A 23,379-nucleotide genomic window follows, 5' to 3' on the forward strand; every position below is an offset into this window, starting at 1 on the left:
CATTTTCAATCTCCGACTGTTTGTGGGACATTGCTGTGCGCAATTGGCTGCCGCGTTCGCCCACAAATATACAGTCAATTCACTTTACAGTGTGCTGTGAAGCAATTTGGGACGTCCTCCCGACGTGAAAAGCGCTACATCAAATGCAAGGATTATTATTATTCTCCTGAGCTGTGCAAAGGCATAATACTGTACCACATTTGGGGGACCATCACCATGTTACAGTGACTGGCCCAGTGTTCAAGAAGGTGAGTCTGACAACCATAAAAATACAACAAGCTCACGACCAAAATAAAAGGTTTAAGAGCAGCGGCGAAAAAAACTTTTAAAAAAACTACATACACCTTGAACGGGATATAAAGTAGCGATACAGTAGTCTTCAAAATCAAACACCAAGGAAGCAAGTCTTTTGAATATCTTCTAAAACTGTGGATACTTATTAAAGCTCCAAATCGGTGCAGCATTATCTGTACTGTATTTAATAGAAAATGAAATGCCTTGAGTTAAGTCTTACCAGAAAGATTAATCTATTATTCTCCTCAACATATTGTTTGACCTACTGTAGCCTGCCAGCATTTTCTGTTTTATTTCAAATCAACATCATTCACAATTTTTCTTATCTTTTCCTTGAGAATTTGCCACTGATTTGTATTGGTCTGGTTCTCGCTTTGTTGATAAACACTAACCATAAAACGATTACTTTGTGTAATGCAGCTATCTTAAACTCATGAATTTCAGATAAAGATGTTTTTTCCACATGCTATGGATTTGGCTCTTTCAATACTCCAAAGAGTCGTTTCTCTATATCTGCTCATTGAAAATTAGGTGACAGAATGCTATAAACTGCGCTTGTGAGTTTATATTTAGCTTTATCCTGTGCTATCGTACTGTGCTATTCTTAAACTGCACTCTATTTAATGCCTTGTCTACTTCATGCTTTCTTTACTGGCGGTCATATGCCAAAATCAAAAGAGATAGTTATCACCTTTTACAAAAATCATATATTGCAAACAGTTTTCATCGAACTTATTTATTAAACTTGTCTCTCTGTTTTTGAAAAGAAAATGTTTAAACACCGGGTGCTAATGACCTTGTGAGGGGTAGAAGCTTGGAGAGATTATTGAGGCTGGCAGTGTGAGAGGCTGAATTAACTTAGTTTGAATAGCACCGTTAATGAAGCCCCCTGGGTTTAGAATTGGTTCACTGGTGATGCTCTCACACAGTTGGATCAGTAAATCCTCCCTGCCATTTCCCAAATGGCATTCACTGTTTAAACCAAAATATTTGAAAACAAGCTTGACACAAGTGGGGCAGAAATCAACACAATGTTGAAAGTGAGCATAACTTTGAAACTACAGGTATTTGATTTTTAATGGTGGTGATCTTAAAGTGTTATGCTCAGTAATGCGAGCCACAGTATGGGGGTGGGGGGTTGGGGACAGGACACATCCTCTGTAATATAATGATCAAACCAAGCACAGCATAGGCTAATTTCAACATAACATTTCAATTTATGGACAACAAGCAATTATACAGCGCCCTTCACGCAGGTAATGTTTTGGGGCGCTTAAGAACGGCGTGGCTTGACACCAAGCCTCAGACCTAACCTATATAATAATAGTCCTTACATTTGATATAGTGCCTTATCACGTCTTCCGAGACATCTCAAAGCACTTCACAGAATATACTGTAAAGTGTAGTGACTATATTTTGTGGACAAAACACGGCAGCCAATTGCACACAGCAGTGTCCCACAAATAGTTGTAAATTGAAGTGACCAGTTTGTTATTTTGTTAAGGAATTATTAAGCCCCCAAAAAACCATCCGCCAATCGACTAACAACCGAGTTCCTACTTAAAGGCAATATATAAATGTAAGATATTGTAACATGGCAAAGTTAAAACTGTTTTTCTACAGTTCTTGAAAAGACCTGGCTCCACATCAGGTCTCAGTTTAAGAATGTTCCATAATACTGAAAGATTAAGACACAATAGTCTTGCAGGCTAAGACTAGGTGGAACTTTGGACCTTAGGAAGGTTAAAGAGTGGTCAATCTGTTAAATTGTTTCTTCAGCAAGAATCACCTAGTCTTCCCATTCTGCATCCACCAAAGCATTCCTTACATAATCATCTTCAGCTACTATCCCAATCAACGGAATTATTTGTCCCCTGAGCAGCCACATGTGAGAAGTAACCATTTTAAAATCAGTCTTCTGGTTATGTTGCTCTATGAGCGCCCATCGGAAAATCTGTGAAAACAATGCAATGAGACAAGGGGATAGACTGGAAAGCTCTTCTTATGTCTCAGTCTATGCCATGTTGAAACAAGGCAATAAAAGATATTCAGTCATGGTATTTACCAACCTGATTTTCCAATTAGCACTTAGCGCATTCATAGGACCTCAGTTTAACATCAACAACAATTTGCATTTATATAGCGCTCTTCATGCGTAGAGTCCCAGAGCGCTTAAATATCCCATTCAAAGAATGCAGTGCTCCCTCCCCCAGCACTGCATTGGAGTGTCAGCCTAGACTATATGAGTTCAAAGTCACAATATGGTGTTTGAAAACACAACCTTCTGACTCAATTCAATATACATAGTGCCTTTAAAGCCCGGAAGATGTCTCATGTTCTTACGCAGCTGGCTGGGCCGGGGTGGGAGGGTGAGAGCTGAATGGGGGAGGAAATAATGACCAAAAGCATGGTCAGCAAGACCGAGGCCCTCCTGATTGGCCCACGCCAGCGCCTCTGCACCTCAGGGCGCTGGCAGCATCAGCCTCCACGGCTGCACACTCAACCTCACTAAGTTTGACCCTGAACTGTCCTTTCTCCCCCACATCTGGGCCATGACCGGCACTGCCTACCACCACCTCCGCAACATTGCCAGAACTCTGCCACTGGCTCACCCCTCAGGCTGCCCAAACCCTCACCCACGCATTCGTCACCTCAAGCCTTGATTGCAGGAACTCTCCCCTCATCGGTCTTCCCAACTCTTCCCTTCACAAGCTGCAGCTCATTCACAACTCTGCAGCTCGTGTACTCTCACGCACCAGGCTCCGTGACCCCATCACTCCCACCCTCGCCCGACTCCCACTCACCCTCCCCAGGCTCCCCATCACCCAGAGGATCAAGTTTAAGACCTCGTCCTCACTTTCAAGGCCATCCATGGCCTTGACTCTCTTACCTCTCTGACCTGCTGACTCCCTACCAACCTGCCCGCTCCCTCCGTTTCAGCGGACTCTGGTCTGCTCCATGTCTCCCGCACGACCTGCCCTACCATTCGTGGCCGGGCTTTCAGCCTCTCTACCCCCACACTCTGGAACTCCATCCCACGGTCCCTTGGCCTTGCTTCCTCCCTCGCCTCCTTCAAGACAGGTCTCAAGATCCTTCTCTTCGACTGTGGCTTTGGTCGCCCTCCCACCTCTCTGCCTTCCCTCACCCCTATACCACCCCTCCCCCATGCTCGGGCCCCAACACCTGACTGTTCAGCGCTCTGGGACATCCTCCCAACGTGAAAGGAGCTCTATAAATGTAATTTTTGTTGTTGTCCCCAAGCCTTGGATCTTGCCAACCTGCGCCTACTATTCTCTGGAAAAATAGGTAAAGACGAGTCCCTCCAAGGAGAGAGTGCACATTCCATTCCGTTTAAAAGTTGGTTTTGCATCGGCTCCAGTCAGTCTGAAGTTACACTGCTTAGCACAAATGGGAGACTACATCTGAGAAATGTCTGTCACTGGATCTGTAAAGCACAGTTTACCTTAATTTGATGCAGAAACTGCATTAAATTGATGCAAACTGTAATTTTAATTACAGATCTAAAATGCGTTTGATGTGGATATTATGTGATTGTTCCCCAGAGGCAAGTGTTAGTGGGGGATCCCGGGGAAAATAACCACCATCAGATCAGCCACTGACATGGCCACTGGATAGCAAGAGATACATTTAGAGAGACTGCACTTCCCTCCGGACAGGATCACAATCGCCATGAGGTGTGCTACAAAGGGAGAGAAATGATCAGTCATAATGATCCATTCCTACAGATGATCCTTCTAGACATTCTTAACTTACTGCTGGCTTTCTCTTTGATGGAAGACTTTCCAAGTATCAGAATCATTAAGCTATGAAGGCATCTATTATCTGTCCAATAAGCTCAGCCATAGCCCTGCCAGGAAAGCTGTATTGTAACAGAAAGCCCTTATTCAAAGACACTTTAATATACTCTGACAGGAATTTGACCCATAGCTCAGCATGAAAAGGAACCAGTTATTTGGGCTCATTTGATTCAATGACACTGTAAGGTTACAGTACATCCAACGTACAGAGAACGGTATGGTCTAAACGGACTGCCTGCTGATAGGAGATTCAATATTTATTGAATCATGTAAGCTTTAGTGATCGGACCTGCTGTCGAACACTAAATGAGTCATGTTTTAGAGCACAAACATGACCGCAGGAAGCCGAGGGTGGCTGGATTCTCCTACTGTGGAGGAATGAAGAAATAAAAGTTATTTGGGGGGAAATAAAGCATACTGCCCCTTCTATATGGTTTTTGTAATACTCCTGGAGTATATTGCTCAATTCTGCATAACGGAATAAGGCTCAAGATCAATAAGTGAGTCGTGCATTGCCACACACAGGATTTATAATCTACCTTTCCAAACGCACTGGGAATTCAAAAAGGTAGTTAAAGCAGAATCCATAATAGCTTTTAAAAGGAAATTGGATAAATATTTTAAAAAGAAAATTTATATGCAGCAATTTACAGGTATATAGTGCCTTTCACGTTAGGAGGATGCCTCAAAGCACTTCAGATATAAACATTTATGGGGAGAGGGCGGAAAGGTGGGACTAAATGGATAGCTCTTATAAAGAGCCAGCAAAGGCATGAGTCAAAAGATTCTAAGTTCAAGCCCCACATTAGTACTTGAGCTCACAGTCTAGGTCAAGATAGGAATGCAATCTCAGAGGTACTGTCCTTCGGATCAGACTTTAAATTCTGAAAGTTTCATTGGCCTGTAAATCTAGAGATGGGAGTTTCTCCTGCTGGCTTGGCTCACAATCTCCCAATACATTTGTCTTTCATTTCCTGGTTATCTGTGGGAGATTGCTGTGTGAAAATAGGCTGCCCCATTTAGCTATAAACATAATCACTGTATTCGACAGCAAGTCCCTGTGAAGCACTTTGCGATGCTTTGATGTTATAAGCTCTTCATCAAACCAAGGATTATTATTAGTAGAACAGGTTCTCAATAAAATTAGTTCATGCAGTATCATTTAAATCCTTCAAAACAGAAGTGGATAAGTATCTGCTTGGAAGATTCAGGATAGCTGCAGAATGACTTGAACAAATCCTCTGTAAAATGATTTCTGTGCTGATTCGAAGAGGGAATGCTGGATGGAACCAAGCCAAGGGTTAATCATGGAATATTATTAGAACTAAGAATGCTTTGCCACAAGTGTCATTGAAGCTAACAGAATAACATTTAACAAGGATAGGTACTTGAAGAGAAAGAATACAAGAGGATATGGGAAAAGATCAGGGAATTAGGAATTTCTGCAGTGTATGGCAGCACCAGCTCAGGTTCAATGAGCTCAATGAGCCGATTGCTTCCCTCTAAGCTGTAATTTCTTGTGACTCTCTGTACAATTTAAATGCAAACTCATTTAGAGACTTACTTCTTAGCTTTTTGTCTCATTGCGTGATAAGATAGATTTGGGGACCTGAATACTCAGATCAAGGGCTAGAGTAGTTCCAGTAAATATAAAACTATTTCTACAAACCTGGGGTAAGTTCACCTCCTAACCATATTCATCAGTCAGATATCAAGTGCTCCAAAATATGTTACATTCAATAATCAGATAAAAGTACTGTTTATTCAATATAGCGCAACAAAAGGTCTTTGCCTGCCTGTACAAAAATGAAACAATTTAAACATCGCCCGGAATATGATAATAATAATCCGTACATGTGATAAAACGCCTCTTTGCATTGTTGCTTTCTCCAGGATCCGTTACCACTCAGCCCCCGTACCCTCCCAACACATACATACACCACTCAAATTACTCACACGGGACGAGAGTGAATCAATAAACAGTTCAAGAAACCAGATAAAAATTGCAACTTTTAATTTTCTGAATTACATACAGTACTAAAAACTGCACACTGCATCATGCGTTGCAATTTAAAACATTGATAAAATTCAAGGCAACTGAAACACAATAAATGAATACAGAATTTTAAATCAATAGGNAAAAAAGGATTTGTAGTTACCAGTACATGGGCACTTTGCAGGCTACTGGTATTGCACACGGACACTAAGGAAACCAGAAATATGTGCATCTGATTCAAGAATACATTCTCCGTGTGTTGACTTAATAAATAAAACTTAATAAATAAAACCTACATGTTTGCTAGAAATAATGTTTTAAGAATAAATTGCATTCCATTTTCTTCTGTATCTTGATCCGATAACATTTTCGAACCTTCAGTGATCATAAAACTAAAATGGCTATACGTTTATAAGTTATTAAGCAGATTTCAACAGGCAATCTCATGCACAGTTATATTTTGTGTAGGACTCTGTGGTTAATTCTGTTATCTCTATGTGCACTCAGCAGCATAATGGAAAGAAATTTGGTATTACAGAGGCATAATGGATGCCATTAAGTATTTGTAGAAAGTAAAATGAAATCCATTATTCTATTTCAATTTTAAGATTTCTTTCTATCAATTGTTTAGTGAAGAAGCACAAAATAACATGTCTTTAAGAACCAAAAATACACTTTGTGTAAATGCTTAACTAAACTCACTAAACAAGAATAATAATCTTGAATTATTCGAAAGCATACGGGGTACATCACTAGCACCACTGATGTATACAGAATAAGGCCAGAATAAAGCACCTGCTGTATACAGACATTTCTGCTGGATTTATACTGCTGCATGATTCATTCAGTGGATCACACAAATAATTTTTTTTTTGCTTAAGTTTAAAATCTGTTTGGAGTTGGCTGCAATGTGCTGCAGCGATGGGTCGAATCACTTCCTGAAGTGAGCCGAGCTTGGAATCAAATCGATGCCTTTAAACCCAAATTTTCATTGTGCTTTCAGCAACAATTCATCATGAAAGCAGTATAAATGTCACATTAGTGATCTAGCTGCAGGTCAAAGTGCTTATGCTAGAGGAAAACATCTAAGTGTACTTTTTGTAATAACGGAAGATTGTAATGTTTAATATCACTTTTTTTTAAAAAAAGTATGAACAAATCCAGGTTAAGAATTTATGCCAGTTAGCGAGAAGAAAGGAATTGACATCGGAGACATTCACTCATGTAAGTGTGGCTTAGGCAAAGGATTTGACATCTCTGCCTGTTTCTCCTCTCAGGGAAAAGTACTTGGCATGGGAGAAAATAATGAGTGGTATCTATATTTTCATTTTAGTAAATATTGGGGAAGAATAATTATGAACTCCAACTATCAATTCACAACAACTCAGCTATTAAACAATACAAGGAAAATGAAGATAGCATTGAAACCGATGCAAGAATCTCCAAACCAAATCAATAGCAAATGTGCCTAACATGTAGATTGTATATACTGTAATTTCATCCCTATGAAAGAGCAGCAGCAGCACAACATTGCAATACATCCAGTGTGGATGAAATATTTACACCTCTTAAAGGTTAATTTTATCACCGGCAAACACAGTCAAACTGCATTCAAACCAGTGAACACATTGAGATGCAGGACACACATAAGTTGTGCTGTTCCACACCCCTTTTTCTCCTAACCTGCTTAAGGTTATGGCTCAACAAAAGTTACCCTTTCTGAAATATACCCTCCTTGGAAAAGGGTTTATCTCTCTGTAACATATTACACACAGAAAGCTAAAGAGTAACTGTATCATGTATCCTTAACTAAAATGGTACACAATGCAGCTATAACCTTATAAATATTTTGGAACATTATGGCAGTTATGCAGAAATGAATTTTGTGTTGGTCTGATGAGACTGAAATCTAACTCATCTGTGGTTGAATAAACAGGAATATGTGGTCTTTTAAACCACATCAAATTATGTTCTTATTCCCAGGCATTCTCAGAGAATTTTTTTTTGATGGGATGGTGATTGAATTTTAAAATGAAAATATATTTTCACTCCATTACACAAAGCAATTTATAGGATCTGATACAAAATAATTCGACCAGATCATACTCCAGGTTTCTTTTCCAAATGACAAGGAATCCTATCACAAGTGCCCCTTGCTGTTTAATGTTTCATGTTATTATTATTATGTGAAAAAAATCTGCTTTCTTTCATTCTTTGATTTGGGCTAAATCGAAGAGTATTACAACACCTAAACTGGCTATTTTGACCCATCAAATCTGGCTGGTGTTTTCTCCATGAGTCACCTAATGTAATCCCACCCATCTTTACTCTCCCTAAACCCTTTAATAGTTCTTTTTTCTAGCATCTATCTAATTCCCTTTCAAAATATTCTATAGACTCTGCTTCAACTAAGTTGTTGCAGAGAATTCAACGTTCCAACCACCCTCAGTATAAGTATTTTCTAAGCTCCCCTTTATTATTTTTGTATTATTGAAAATGCATGCCTTCTCATTACTGATTCGCTGACCTGTAACTCAACTTAAAACTTGAGTAATCACTGCCGATTCTTCTCCACCATCAGATGAGAAACCCTGTTCTCTGGCCCATCTTGTTTGGTACAGTCACAGAGTGGGTCTCCATCCTGAGAGTGTGAAGCATCGTCTGTTTGAGCAGCATCTCTCATCTGGCTGGAGACGGTAGCATCAGGGCTCAGGCAAGTATCAGAAGCATCCTTCAAAAAAAATCCAGAGAGAATATTACTAAACAAATTTTTGAGTGCTGTATTTTCTATACAATCCACAAGTCTTCATCAACCAAGAATTCCCACAACAGTGATTGTACCTCACTGTTGTTGGCAATTTATCATACGTTTTCCAGTTCAAGTCTGATTTTCGACTGTCACAATCTCTAATTCAACTGTCTCTACTTAACCGGTTACAGAGGCAGGTTGAAATCAATTTGGAAGCAAAAGTCATTCACTATTAGATCCTGGCAAGTTATAGAATATAGGAAGCTTAACGGTACAATTAGTTATTTTTCAGAATGGTCATAATGTTCTGTGATACTGATATAAAACTTATATACCTGCAACCATCAGTATATGGTGTACAAGGAGAGCAACGTGCATTTATATAGCGCACCTCACACAGGGTAGCGTCCCAGAGCGCTTAACAGTGGTGGAACACAACGCCGAGCAGTGGTTGGGGGGGGGGGGGGGGGATGGGGGGAGTCCGTAGGCACAGTCAAAGAGGAAGATCTTCAGGCGTGACCTGAAGATGGGAAAGGAAGGGGCAAGCTGGAGGGATAGAGAAATAATGTTCAGGAGTTTCTACGTATAGTGGCTGAAAAATGATGGTGGAACAGAGGGCACGAGGACATACAGGAGGCTAGAGCCAGTTGAGTGGAGGCAGCGGGTAGTGGGTTGGGGAGTAAAGAGGTCGGAGAGATAGGGATGTGCCAAGGCATGAAGGGATTTGAAAACAAGTGCGCGGATCTTGAAATCAATCCATTCGGCGATCGGGTGGATCCTGGCTAGAACTGGTGTGATGGGGTACGGCGTTCAGTATGGGCAAGTATGCGGGCGGCGGAGTTTTCAATCAGCTGGATTTTGTGCATGGTGGAGCTGGGGGGACCGGGGAGAAGGGCATTTGAATAGTCAAGTCGGGAGGTGACAAGTGCATCGACGAGCATTTCGGCTGCGTCTAGAGTAAGGTATGGTCGGAGGCGGGCAATGTGGCGGAGGTGGAGGAAGGATTGTCCTGATCAGGGACCAGATGTGGGGAAGGAAGGACATCTGTGGGTCAAACCTGACGGCTAGAACAATTGTACATCAAAATACATTCTAAATTGTAGTATTTTATCATTTGTGAAATGCAATACAATTAACATTAAATGTCAACTGTTATTTCCTGGTAATTAATCATGACATATCACTTAATAAACTTGCGGTGATTTCATCACAGTCATTAATTCTTCATTATGGATGTAATTTCACATGAATTACACAAAGTTCCTCAGTGGTATACACCATACCCGCTGGCTACAAAATGCCCCCAGCCCCCCCGAAAATACAGATACTTGCTCCACAATAACGCATCATGAAAGCAGCAGATACATGGGATCATTGTAAAGGCTGCAATTTTCTTTCAGGGTTTGACTGATGTGTCTGAGCCACTTGAGTTGTACCCTAGAGATTTGTGACATGATTTGATTCTCTCAATATGATGCCTGGTTTGTAATTACTCCCAGTGCTCTCACTATTCTCTATACTGTAGTCTGTAGGAATTCATGGTGATCAACAATGCATTATTTTTCAGTAGGTCTCAAGCCTCTTAACATTTCGGTGCTGATTTCGTGCTTCTCACCACTTACACGTTTTAAACAAAACTTTTAAAGTTAAAATTACACTCAAACCTCCAAAAATTGATTCTTTAAGCATTTCACTAGCTTTACGAAACATGGTCGCTGAAAAGCTTGCAGGAGAAACCATTCTCCAGAAATCAGAGAGGAAGATTGCCCAATCCCAAACTTGTCATTTATGACTGGTTTTAAGACAGGCATGTCTTAACCACAATTTCTATCCTGTTGAAAAAGCATCTATTTATCTCTAGCCTTAATTAAAGAATGGAATGCCGAAAGCAGTACAAATTGCTGTAATTTTCCCCCTTCATCTCCAAAAATTGCACACAGCATTCAATTGATTTATACAAGATTTGAACATTTTTTTGAAAGATGTAACCTAGTATTTGATATCAGTATTACACTGACTGGAAGTATTAATACATGATCAATAAATGATCAATAGTCACATTCAAATTGTTTTTTTTCTCTATCTCTGCTACTGAATACCTCTTAATTGTGTGCACATGCTCTTAATATACATTACTTTGTAATTTTCTACATTAAATCCATCTGCAAAGCCTTAGCTCAGCTATTCATAATAATAAACCTTGCATTTGATATAGCGCTTTATTAAGTCTTCGAGATGTCTCAAAGCGCTTCACAGAATATATTGTAAAGTGAATTGACTGTATATTTTATGGGCGAAGCATGGCAACCAATTGCGCACAACAGTGTCCCACAAACAGTCGTGGATTGAGTGACCAAATTATTTTTTTTAAGGGATTATCACCCCCAGAAAAGCAATCCACCAATTGACAAACAACTGGGTTCCTACTTACTGCTAGGTAAACAGAGGTGTGTGGAATAAGGAAACATTTTGTTTTACCCTGACAGGGAATTGGACGTAGGTCCTCTTGCTTGCGAGTGCTCTAACCAGTAAGCTACAGGACTATTAACTATCCGACCTCTTTTCCAATAAGTAACAAAGAAACAACTTTCAATTTTATAGCACCCTTAAATGTCAAAACATATCAAAGTGATTCAAAAATAATTACTGGTGTAGAATAATATAATAATAATAATCCTGACATTTGATAATAGACCTTTCACATCAGGACAACGTTTCAAAGTGCTTCACAAGATACAATGTCAAGTGACTATTTTCTCGGCAAACACGACAGCCAATTTATGCACAGGAATGTCCCACAAAGAGCCATGAAGTGAATATCCAATTCTATTTGGGCAATTGTTGACCAAAACACTGGGAGAAACTCCCTTCTCTTTTCAAAGTGCGCCATGCCACCCGATTAGGCGACAGGATCTCAGCTTAATTTCTCGACCAAAAGCCGGCACCTCCAACAACACAGCAGACCCTATCACTGCATGAGAGTGTCAGCCTATACTATAGGTTGTGAGGCTTGAAGCTACCAGCGCTGACTCAAGAGGTGAAAGCACTACCAACTGAGCCAGGCTGGCACAGTGTAATGCCAAGTGCAGTGATTTTTTAAATTTCAATGCAAGTCACATGCCCATATAGTCTGGCATCCGCATAGCACTGTACAGTGTACTACCTACAGATAACACCCAAACTCTTCTAAAATATTATCAGCAAATAGTAATTGGAGATAAATATATGAATGACATTAAGCCTTACTTTGGGCTGTTGAAAATTTAAATTTGGATATTAAGGTGAATACAATACAAAATTACATTTGTATAGCGCCTTTCACGTCAAGAGGATGTCCTAAGGAGCTGGACAGTCAGGGATGTGGACCCGAGCGGGGGAAGAGGGCAGGGGTGGGATGAGCGAGGGTGGAGGGCACGGTAGGGAGGGTGGCCAGAGGCCCAGTCGAAGAAGAAGTCTTGAGACGTGCCTTGAAGGAGGCAAGGGAAGGAGCAAGGTGAAGGGAATGTGGGATGGAGTTCCGAAGGGTGGGGGCAGAGAGGCTGAAGGCCCGACCGCCGATGGTGGGGCGGGCCGGGCGGAGGACGTGGAGCAGGCCGGATCCTGCTGAGCGGAGGAAGCGGACAGGTTGATATGGGTAATGCAGCATTTTGAAAAGAGAAGGGAGTTTCTCCCAGTGTATTGGTCAACAATCGCCCAGGTGAAACTGTGGTAATGTGCATCTGTATTTTCACCCATGGTTAAATTGAATTTAGAAAAGTAGACAAAAGTAATACTAAGAGTGTACATTCCCCATCCACTTCATACGTTTTAGCTAGAAACTGATAGCATGGGTTTTCACATGTGAAAAAGGGAGTAGTACTTCATTTGTTAATGGGTTGAGTTAACCAAAGTGTTCACAAAAATTCTTTAAGCAAATGAACTACAGTCACTTTATTAAAGCCAGGCTTCAAATCAACAAGCTTTATTCTGATCTATTTTATGTGTATTCATTGTTTTTGTTAGTGGTAGAGGTTTATACTTGAATTTAAGTAATTGTACGAATATAAACCTCAGTTGAAACATTGTTCAATTTTTAAAATAATGACACAAAAGAGAAGTTGCTGAAATGGAAGATAAATTGCGCTCATATCTGCCCGTGAAAGTGATACAGAACAGTCAATGAACTGGATGTGTTCCTGCACAACACTGTGCTGGAAAGCTGGTAGGGTTTCAGTCCAGTTCAATGCACATTTGGATAGAATGCATGAGCATAATTTTCCCCCCGATTGCAGCAATTCTGGTGAGCTAAAATCCTTCATACACTGTGAATTTTCGTGATGGTCGGAAATGAACCGATTAATTTCTGCTGAGTTAAAGGTCACTGACTAATGATCACCTGATGTCCAAGGCATCAGTCATCCAACCACAAAGAACTAGCTGCCTTATTCCTCCAGTTGTTTCCTCATAGTATTGACTCTGGCTCTTGTTTCTGTTCTTTTTTAGACTGATCTCTTATTCATTTTAAAGATTTTTCTTTTTTGTTGCTCTTGCTCCTTGGGCTGCTGATTTGCTTTATCAGCTAATTCTGTTTTTGCCTGTGAGTGAATTGCTCCAATTCGAGCACTGTCTCCTATTGTTGCTGAATCTCGCTGCACCTTTCAGAGTCTTTCAAACCACTTTGCCTCCCAGCAGTAATGCTCTTCTTAATCTCTAGCAACAAGGAGATTTAATCTGATGCACAAGCTATTTGAGTTTTATGAATGATTAAACTGAATGAGAAACAGCCTCCACTCAAGCACATTTGAGGCTAGGCTATTTACACCAGCACAATCTATGAATGAGTTTCAGTCCCAGGGTGCATTCAGAACTTAAGGCAACTTCAATCTAGAAACTACCTGGAATAGATTTATCCTCGAGTCTGCGGTACTCCCCATCAATCGTAGGAATTGCAGAAAGGAAAACTCCAGAGGAATCCATTACAAAACTGCTTAAATTGTGGTCATCAGCTCTGCAGATCCAAGACTTGTTGGAAGAAATTTGCTCCTATGGACATCTCAACAGGAGCTATGTCTCAACAGAAGCCCAGCTGTGATCCCAATGGAAAATGTGAGGAAACAATATATATAAAAAAGATTATACCTGGAGAATGGGTCTGTACCTGCTGGGATATCGTTCATCTTGCACACACATCAAAATAATGGCTGTGGACATACCATGTACAACAGAAGATTAAATTAATGCTTGGCATTAAACTTCCTGGGTCACAAGCCTGGCAGGCGTGGAGCTTAGAAATGTCATAGGTGAAGTGGAGCAATGCTCCTCTGAGGCTGGAGTGAAGAGATATTGTTGGGCAGAGTGGAAAGAGCTTTATCTAGTCAAGAAAGAGTTTGTTTCCTGCGCTGACATTTCCTGCTTTGATAGCATTTAAAATTTACGCTGATAATAGCACAGTCAGTTTGCCTCATTGGCAGGTCTTGGAAGAGCAGATCAGTCAGTTTTCCCATTCAGCCCCCATTAACCCAATAGCTAACGCTCTAACGGGTAGGGTGGTCCTAGTTGGAAAAGCACAGGAAAGCCCGTCAGGCAGGTATTTCATTCCAACAATCTTTCTCTTGAATTTCCATGTGTAGGTGGAATGCATGGAATTCTCAGTTTGGTTTGGATATTCAAGCATGGTGATGGATTTCCGCATGTGTCAGACACCCGTCTGACCGAATAAAAGTCACCAGAAATCTTAAATATTAATTTAAACATTTGTGTAGCTAAAATCTTTCATATCCATGCATTAAACAAATCTTGCAATGACTGTATCTGAACACCATATTCTGTTTTAACCTCCCTTTACTAAACCCATTGCATTCCTCAATTATTGCAGGTTAATTAAGGAATCCTTTTATTGAATAATAGATTTGGGACTCAACAGATTTCTGAGTCTGGGAGAGCAATATCTCCCTCTGTCTTTGCAACTGCCATCTTTATTCTCCATTCACCGACGGAACAATTTTAAGGACATGTTTTCTAACCAGTTTCTGTACTGTTCCTTAATTATCCCTGTAAATAACTAAGGAACAGGATGTCTTTAGAAACACCATAGTTCTTGAACCCTCAAGTTTTCAGAGTTTCAGTTTTCAAGTTTTCAAGGTTTCAGAGTTTCAGAAATAAAGTCTTTTATTTTCCAGGATTTAAAAATGTTACCTTATGTTGTTAAAATGTCTTTTAAAAGTCACCATACTGCATTTCAGTAGCTTTGCACAACATGCAGACACAGTCCCAGATAACGGGAATTAATAATGATAATAATCCTTGCTTTTGATATAGTACTTTTCACGTCACCTTAGTTATCTCAAAGCGCTTCACAGAATATATTGTAAAGTGAATTGACTGTATATTTTTTTAGGGATTATTATCCCCGAAAAGCGATCCGCCAGTTGACTAACAACCAGGTTCCTACTTACCGCTAGATAAACAGGGGCGTGTGGAGTAAGGAAACTTACCCAACATTTTGCCCTGCCGGGAATAGAACCCAGGTCTCTCGCTTGTGAAGCAAGTGCTCTAGCCACTGAGCTACAGGACACCAATGTATATAGAATTAAATCTGTTCTGCAACTCCCTGCCCAGCATGTCAGAAAAGGAGCACTCCATGGTGGGAGCAGTGAGTTGCACGCGGTCGTGAAGGGTAGCTTTTTTGTTAATTGTGAATAATAAATAGCCATGAAAAGGGCACCATTCATGGTTTAGCAAAGCAACATCACAACTGCAATGTTTATCTTTTTTAGGGTATGTTTAGTTGCTGAAAGTGTGCAGACTGATATTTAAACTCTAAGAATTCTTTTCAGTTTCATATAAAATATTTACAATCCCTTGAAATTGGATGCCTTATTTATGTAATGTTAGTAATGATTTCTCATTTTTAATCAAGGTAATTTTTGAGTGGTGGATCTATGCATTGGTCATGAACCTGTAATGCCCATGTGGTGAACTCTGCGTTTTGACTGTGCTGTTGGGGAAGGTGCACAGGGGAGAGCTCTGGCAGACAGCGAGGCAAAACTGATAGGCGGGTCTCACACAACACACCTAATCTGGACCAAATGGGCCTGTTCATTTCGTGATCTTGTGAGGGAGAGTCTGGGTCAGCAACCTGATCAATTGTGCTCTGCAATTAGCTACTAGGAAGGTAACCCATCACCTAAAGTACTGTCCCTGTTTATAGGGAAGTTCCTCAACTTGTCCGTTGGCATCCCAATCGTGATTGGAAATAGTTCACAGAAGCCATTGTGCCAATATGTGCACTGACAACCCATTGCTCAATATAGCTCTACTTATGCTGGTACATATTCTGTTAACTAATTTGTTTTTAACTGCAGCAGACTTGGGCAGGGTTAGAATAAAGTTTAAAATAACTATAACAATTTGCAACTTATGCGAGACAGATTAGGAGACACAGGGAGCCCTGATCATCGACAGAGGGGATGTTGTTTGTATATAAATACACTTCCATTCTCAACTAGATTAGGATTAAATTCAGATTAAAGAGAACCTTTTGAAGAAATGTAACCCCCTACTAATGCTTTGGAAGTTAACCTAATTCTTCACTGCATTATTTTCCACTTTATCGACTGTTGCTGCTGCATATCCTTCTAAAGATAAACTTGTGCATCATACCACTGTGTTTTATATTTGGATGGTATTCCATTAGAGAGGGCCTCCATAATTTCTTTCATTCTTATATTTTTGTTGTTATGCTTTTGGTATTCCTTTATCTTTCTTTTGTTAGGTGCTGTTTGCTTTCTTCTCCAACTAGGAGGATGGGATGCTGTTCCCCCTCCAGTATTGCTAATGGATGCTGTGTAGCAGGAGCTGCTGTTCACATGAGCAGCGGCAGACACTGTCAGGTTTTCGTTCCTGTTAACCCACCCGTTCCCATATGGAATATCTCAATGCTGTTTGAACTCCATCTAGCCGTCTGCCTGGGAACCAGCAAAACTCACTGAACCTAAGCAAGTCGGTTGAAGTGATGGGCAGGCCTGGGATTCAAACTCAGACCCCTTCTGCTTGGAAGTCAAGCACTCAACCACTTAAGGTTACTGGGTCACCCTAAAATGAAGATGAAGAATGGTAGTGTTACCCGTGTTGCCTGACTTCCACTTCTGATTGATGGTCCAAGGGCAACGTTGACACTGCTGGTTGACTGGGTGTCAGTGGTGCTTCCTCCATCTGCTGCTGAAAGTCCGGATATCACGAGCCCACTGGATAAACTTCTCTTCCCAAACAAAAGGCTTAGTGTGGAGCTAGTGGAAGAGGCAATGCTGCATCTATTCTGTGTAGCAGATTGACCTTGGCTACTAGGCTGGCTTGCTGAGGACAGTCGAGGTACTTGGGATAAAATAGAAGCTATTGAGTTATTGAAGGACAGCTGGCTGTTGGATAACCTTTGAACTATGCCGTGGACAGATGTGGAAGCCCGTGACAGTGGGTGCTGCGTTTCAAGTACAGACCCTGACTGACTTTCAGCAGGTGGTCGCTGGGTCACTGATCTGGATGAACGTGGCTGCACAGAGCGACTCCTTTGTTCTCTTTGTACTGCAATGCAAAGACAATACAGACATCATAAGTGCTCTTACTCGCAATTAAACATCCTAGCACCACTGACAGATTAAACTAACAATTCACACTGACTAGAACAGATCACACAACCCAGTTTCTATACAATAGATATTCAAGTTTCCCGCTTTGGCTGGATGCAATCCATGCAAATCAGAAAAACTCAGCACAAATGATAATCCTTGCATTTGATATAGTGTCTTATCACATCAAAATGTCTCAAAGTTCTGGGTTTTTCTGTAAAATAGAGTGACTGTGTATTTCTAGACACATTTGGCAGCCAATTTGCATAGAGCAATGATGCACAAACAGCTATGGATTGAAGGACCTAATAAAAAAAAAATTTCTGCCGGCCAATATAGCAGAAGAAAATCCCTTTCATTTTTGAATAATGTCATGAGTTTTTTTTAACGCCACCTGAACAGTGAGACGGGATCTCAGTTTAACGTCTCGTCTGAAGTACGGCACCCCCAATAATGCAGCAACTCCCAATTCTGAGCTGGAGTACGTGAATGATCCACTAGCGTGATTTCAATTCAATAGATCAAAATAAAATTGGTTGTTCAGTTCATGGCTGTTTGTAAGGAATTGCCGTGGACAAATTGGCTGCTACGTTTGCCCACAAAACAGTCACTGCACTTTACCATTCATCCTGTAAAGTGCTTTGGGACATCCTCCTGACATGAAAGGCTTTGTACAAAATGTGAGGATTCTTATTATTATTACCATTATCATTCCACAACATTTCCAATGATTCAGCAAGTTTAAAGTTTAAGCAGACGAGTTTAAAAAAAATACTGTAGTGCAGGTTATCAACTCCCTTAAGTTTGACGGAGAGAATTTTTTTATGAAACTAAATATAATTTTCATTGTAAACGCTGTTGAGAAATCTAGTCAGGTGACATGCATTTTTGTTTTAAATTATAGGAGCGTCTTCAGATTCTGCACAAATGTTTTTAAAATTAAGAATAAATCAAGACCAGAAGGTAGAATGCAATATCGCCTGCTGTGTGCAGTTCCAAATTATCATTTCGAGAGCACCTGTATCTTTGTAATTATGAATAATTATCCATGCAGGCAATGGATGCAATTTTCTTTTACTTCTGTCTCTTGCCCATCCCACGTTTTGATTTTGTTATTTCTTATATTTTTGTTTCTGCAGGGTTTTGTTTTGGTCAGCCAGATGCCTGACACATGCTTAAAAGTATTCAAAGCAGACTCAAATTTCCACAAGTGTATGCCACCAACACATGTAAATTTTGCTGTGTTTGGAATGGAGTGCAAACTCTCTCCCTGGATAGACACATCCTGCTAACCCAATTCTGGAGAGCATTAGGCACAGGTTGAAAAGAGCCAAAGCTTGGAGATCCCAGAGTATGTGTTGGAGTACAGCTAAAACCACAGTTTGCCATTGAAAGCACTGTCTGGCAAGCTTCCCTCGTGCTTGTCCACAAGGGACCACCCTACCTGTTAGGGGTTTGGCCTCTAGAGTTACCAGTAGCTGAGTAGGAAGTATCCCTGCTTTCAGTGACAGGTGACTGGTGGATTTGGGCTGCCCATAGCGCTCATCATTTCCACAGTCTTTACACTGTAAATGAATACCCACTACACAAACCGTTAACATTCAATATTATTATTATTAAAATGCTCTCTGAAATAGCCACCAGCAAGCATGCATAAATAATCAGATCAACCCAATTTAGTCCTTGGAAAATTATAGATCATACTGGTCAGTGCACATGATACATTGGGAAGGTAGCCTCTGACATTTTACTCTTGACAAGCTTCAAACATTAGAGTAAGATTGTCACAGTTTTGGAAAGAAGCTTGAAGCATGACTAATTTTCACAATAGTGTTTTATGATACAAATTTCATCAGCGCGATGACAATTACATTGCATTTAGAAAGCTTCGTCAAAAACAGTTGACAGCGTTATTGCAGCCAAGATGATGATGGCCCTTTAACGCACTGAAATTCATTGATCGGTTCATCTTTGAGCTTTTAGGCAGCACTGTGAGTCCAATTACACAGCACAGTAGGAAACCTTTACATGTGTATGGTGACAATCACAGTAAACCTCCCAAGGGGAGATGAAGCTTACCAGTTGCAGTTGAGTGCTCAGTGGAATAGTTTTTAAAAAAAATATTTTTAATAAGGATATTTCTAAATCTCAATTTTGAAAATACTATCTATTGATTTACATGCCAAAGACAAGATGGATGTAAACGTTCCCAGACGTAAATTGTAAATACAGCATTCACAAAAAGATTTGTACATAGTAATCTTATATTTGATTAAACTGCCTAATCACATCGTCAAAGCGCTTCACAGGATCTACTGTAAAGTGTAGTGACTGCATATTTTATAGTCGTAAATAGTGAATTTTGGAAATAGTCAGACATGTCTCAGGCCAACCCTTTGGGACTGATAATAATTTCGGTTTCCACATTCACAAAGCTGGATTATAGCCAAGAAAACAGCCTGGCAGAAGAGGAGTGTCTGAATGGAGTTCTGGAAGACTGACCCAAGACAGGTTCGGGAACCTGATGGATTTGCTGTTTCTAAATCAATTTAGAAATCTCAAAATCAGGCCCCATTGATGTGCTTGTGTTAAAAAAGATACCCAGGACTGATAAGAAAAAGTCGCATTTCACATTTGATGAAAGTGTGAATATATAAAATAGCAATGATATTCATACACGAATAGGCCATCTGAAAATACCACTTTCAAGAAGAACATTTTAAAAAATATTTCTGGAACAAGTTATACTGTACTTCAAGTAAATCATCGAGAAAGACAGCCCCTTTTCAACACTACACACGTCTATACTGTTGAAGACTCATTCAGAAATATATTTTACTTGGTATCGCTACTTATCTGATTAGTGTGTGGCAGTGAGTCAAGCTCCTCAATGCTTAGTGAAATTAATGAGATTACCTTCTATCCCGGTTTTGAATTTCTCTCTAATAATGAGAATAATCCTTGCATTTGATGTAATGCAAGTGCAAATGAGTACAAGGCCTAAATGAACATAATTTCAGAAGAGGCTGCAAAGGGTGTTTTCTTTCATGACCGAGTTCTTTATTTCATACACTATCAAAAAACCCAAAAGTTCAATCCACTCAGTGATCTGATTTTACAACACAATCTGTGACTTTTACATTGAAAACCAAATGTGTGCCTAGATTTAAAAGGTTAAATATTGCTTACAAATTCGAAGCACAGGTTTATGTGCTACATTACCAATACACGGGCATTTAAAGTGACATTTAATGGCATCCAGGATGCTAATTATTTTGCAAAATCAATTTATTACATTTGCAAGAGGCAGGTCTTTACATCTATAATGTCATGCTTTCAAGTTGACATCAAAGGTTTCTCGTCCCAACAGGGAGAAAAAGCAAGCAAGTTTCATGCAAATATTAACAGCTTTCTCGTTCCCTTTCCAAAATGACAGCTTATGTCAAAAGTGGAACATGAAACAATCATGTCCGGAAGGTTTTGTATTTCGTATTATGAAGTGTAGCTGCTTTATCTGTCTCAGTCAATCAGCAGCAGAGCCATGTGTAGCAGTCAATAACCCTTCTCAAATTCTCATAAAATATGCAATACTGTAACCTCCCAGTTCAGCATCTGCCACACGGAAGGAGACTAATATGCACAGACGGCAGCTCCCAGAAGACTGTCGGGATCTACACGGCTTGTCCACAAGCATTCTGTTGCTAAAATAGTTCTTTCTTTCTGGCAATTTTTTTTTCCCAGATACCATTTTCTGTCATTGTTTAAATGCTCCCTTGAATATGTATTCTCCACTATTTACTTCAAATGGGAGACCAGCTGATCTATGGACCACAAACTGTGTCCACAGCCTCTGATGTCAGCACTGCTTTGTGATCGGCTATATTCAGATCCTTTTTAATTAACCTCATGAGAGAAGATACATTTTATCTCAATTCATTTCATTCAAATTTCTTCAAAAGTCCTGAATCCTGCACAATTAGGACCACGTGGTCTGAGTATAATGTGCAGATATGCGATGGACACGTTTCTGTCATGACAGAAGTTTCCATGGTGACTGTTGGCAGCTGAGCATCGGACTGTGAAAGAAGGAGCTTTGTTTCCTTTAATTAAAATCTATATGTTGTTCAGTGGGTTAGATCCATGTCCTGGAGGCTGAGGATGCATCAGAGCACGTGGCAGAAGTGTGTGGGTCTGTGCCCAATTCAAGGCGGTGAAGTGCAGGGTGTGTCCCAGAGCTTGAGGCAGACTAGCTAGAAATGGGCATTGCCAATCCCTGGTGATACACTGTAAGATTCAGACATCATCTTATTAAAGACTAGTGAAGTCCATTAGACCTGGCTTTTAAAGTTAAACTTCATATTTAAATATTCAGAACCACTGCACCCTCAAGACTAAAGCCCTAAATGCTCCCTTAAATGCCAGATGAAAAGCACAAAAAGAGGCAGGAACCTCGGCATTGTGCTTGCAATTGAAGCCTGGAATCTCAAATGTTACATTACAAGTTGAATTTCCAGCCTGTTGTGGTGGATATCTCATCACAACCCACTCCCTCCCCCACCTCCCAACCCCCTCCAGTGCAACTAGCTTCTCGTCAGACAGGCTGCATTGATGCTGGATGATTGATATTGACTGGCGGAAGAGTATTAAAAAGGAAACAAAGAAAGAGGTTAAAAAAATTGTCATTCTGTCAGAAGCTGTAAAGCTCCTTTGAGTTTGGAGTGGCCTAAAGGTAGGTGTTATGTTATGTTGGGCTGCTCACTATTTTAGGTATATTACAAAACAGCTTACGGCCACTTCAAATTTATTTACATGTTTACCAGCGACCGACAGAAACACAAATTTAAAAAAATCTGTTTTTTCTTGTTTTGCTCCTCTTTAATTCTCTATTTTTTACCTAACTTTTCTCCCTAATTTCAACCCGCATACAATCCAACCCGCTCTACAGTGACACTGCTGGTCAGACAATAAACTGCGGGAGAAGATTCCCAAAGAGGATGAGCGAGCCCTGTTCTACTAGAGATAGTACTTTTTATGCTAAATTGGTGCCAATTGGAAATGGGAGTCTTGACACTAACTTTAGGCAGTATTAATACCGTGCCATATATGCAATGAGGGTCAAATACTGAGATAAACTCTTCCTGCCAGTAGATTGAAACATCAAGAAAGCTAATTATTAAGGAATGGATCCAGTCAAGTTTAGTATCAATGCAATTTCTGAAGTTAAGTCATTATGCCACCGAATCTACAAGTCACACAGCCAATATTTTATTCTCTGTGTTCCTGGTGCACCTTACATTAGTAGAAACACATTTTGAGCTCACATTGGCAATTCCTCCCCTTGTTGTGCATTTAATTAACTTCATTCTCATTCTCCATTCCATTCTCCATTCTCGCCCGACTCCACTGGCTCCCTATCCTTCAGAGGATCCAGTTCAAAATCCTGGTCCTCACCTACAAAGCCCTCAATGGTCTCGCCCCACCCAATCTCTGTGACCTCCTATCCCCTACCAACCCGCCCGCTCCCTCCGCTCAGCCGGCTCTGGCCTGCTCCACGTCCCCCGACCCACCTGCCCCACCATAGGCGGGAGAGCCTTCAGTCACTCTGCCCCCAACCTCTGGAACTCCATCCCCGAGTCACTCCGCCTCGCCCCTTCCTTAGCCTTCTTCAAGTCCCGCCTCAAAACCCTTCTCTTCGACCATGCCATTGGTCACCCCCTTTCCCCTCCCCTCCCTTCTCCCCCCTGACCCCACTTGGGTCTGAAATGCTGTACACTGTCCAACGCCTTAGGAAATCCTCCCGACGTGAAGGGCGCTATACAAATGTAATCTTGTTGTAACCTTGTTGTTAAATCCTTTTCTTGGAAACTTGATGCATACATGAGGGAGAAGGGAATAGAGGGGTATGGGAGAGGGGCTTAG

General features: G+C 40.6%; 1 protein-coding gene across 1 annotated transcript in view; it reads right to left on the reverse strand.

Moving 5' to 3' along the window:
- Positions 1-6,109: 6,109 nt before the first annotated feature.
- LOC103179259 (pecanex 2) overlaps positions 6,110-23,379 on the reverse strand; it is a 123,012-nt gene continuing 105,742 nt past the window's right edge. Inside the window, exons 34-35 of the mRNA XM_007894451.2 lie at positions 16,962-17,416; positions 6,110-8,839 (exon numbers count right to left, since the gene is read on the reverse strand). Of these exons, the coding sequence (XP_007892642.2) occupies positions 8,663-8,839; positions 16,962-17,416 (632 nt within the window). The 3' untranslated portion in view covers positions 6,110-8,662. The remainder of the gene's footprint in view (positions 8,840-16,961; positions 17,417-23,379) is intronic.

Source organism: Callorhinchus milii, unplaced genomic scaffold (assembly GCF_018977255.1).
Source record: "Callorhinchus milii isolate IMCB2004 unplaced genomic scaffold, IMCB_Cmil_1.0 Scaffold39, whole genome shotgun sequence".
Lineage (NCBI taxonomy): Eukaryota > Metazoa > Chordata > Chondrichthyes > Chimaeriformes > Callorhinchidae > Callorhinchus > Callorhinchus milii.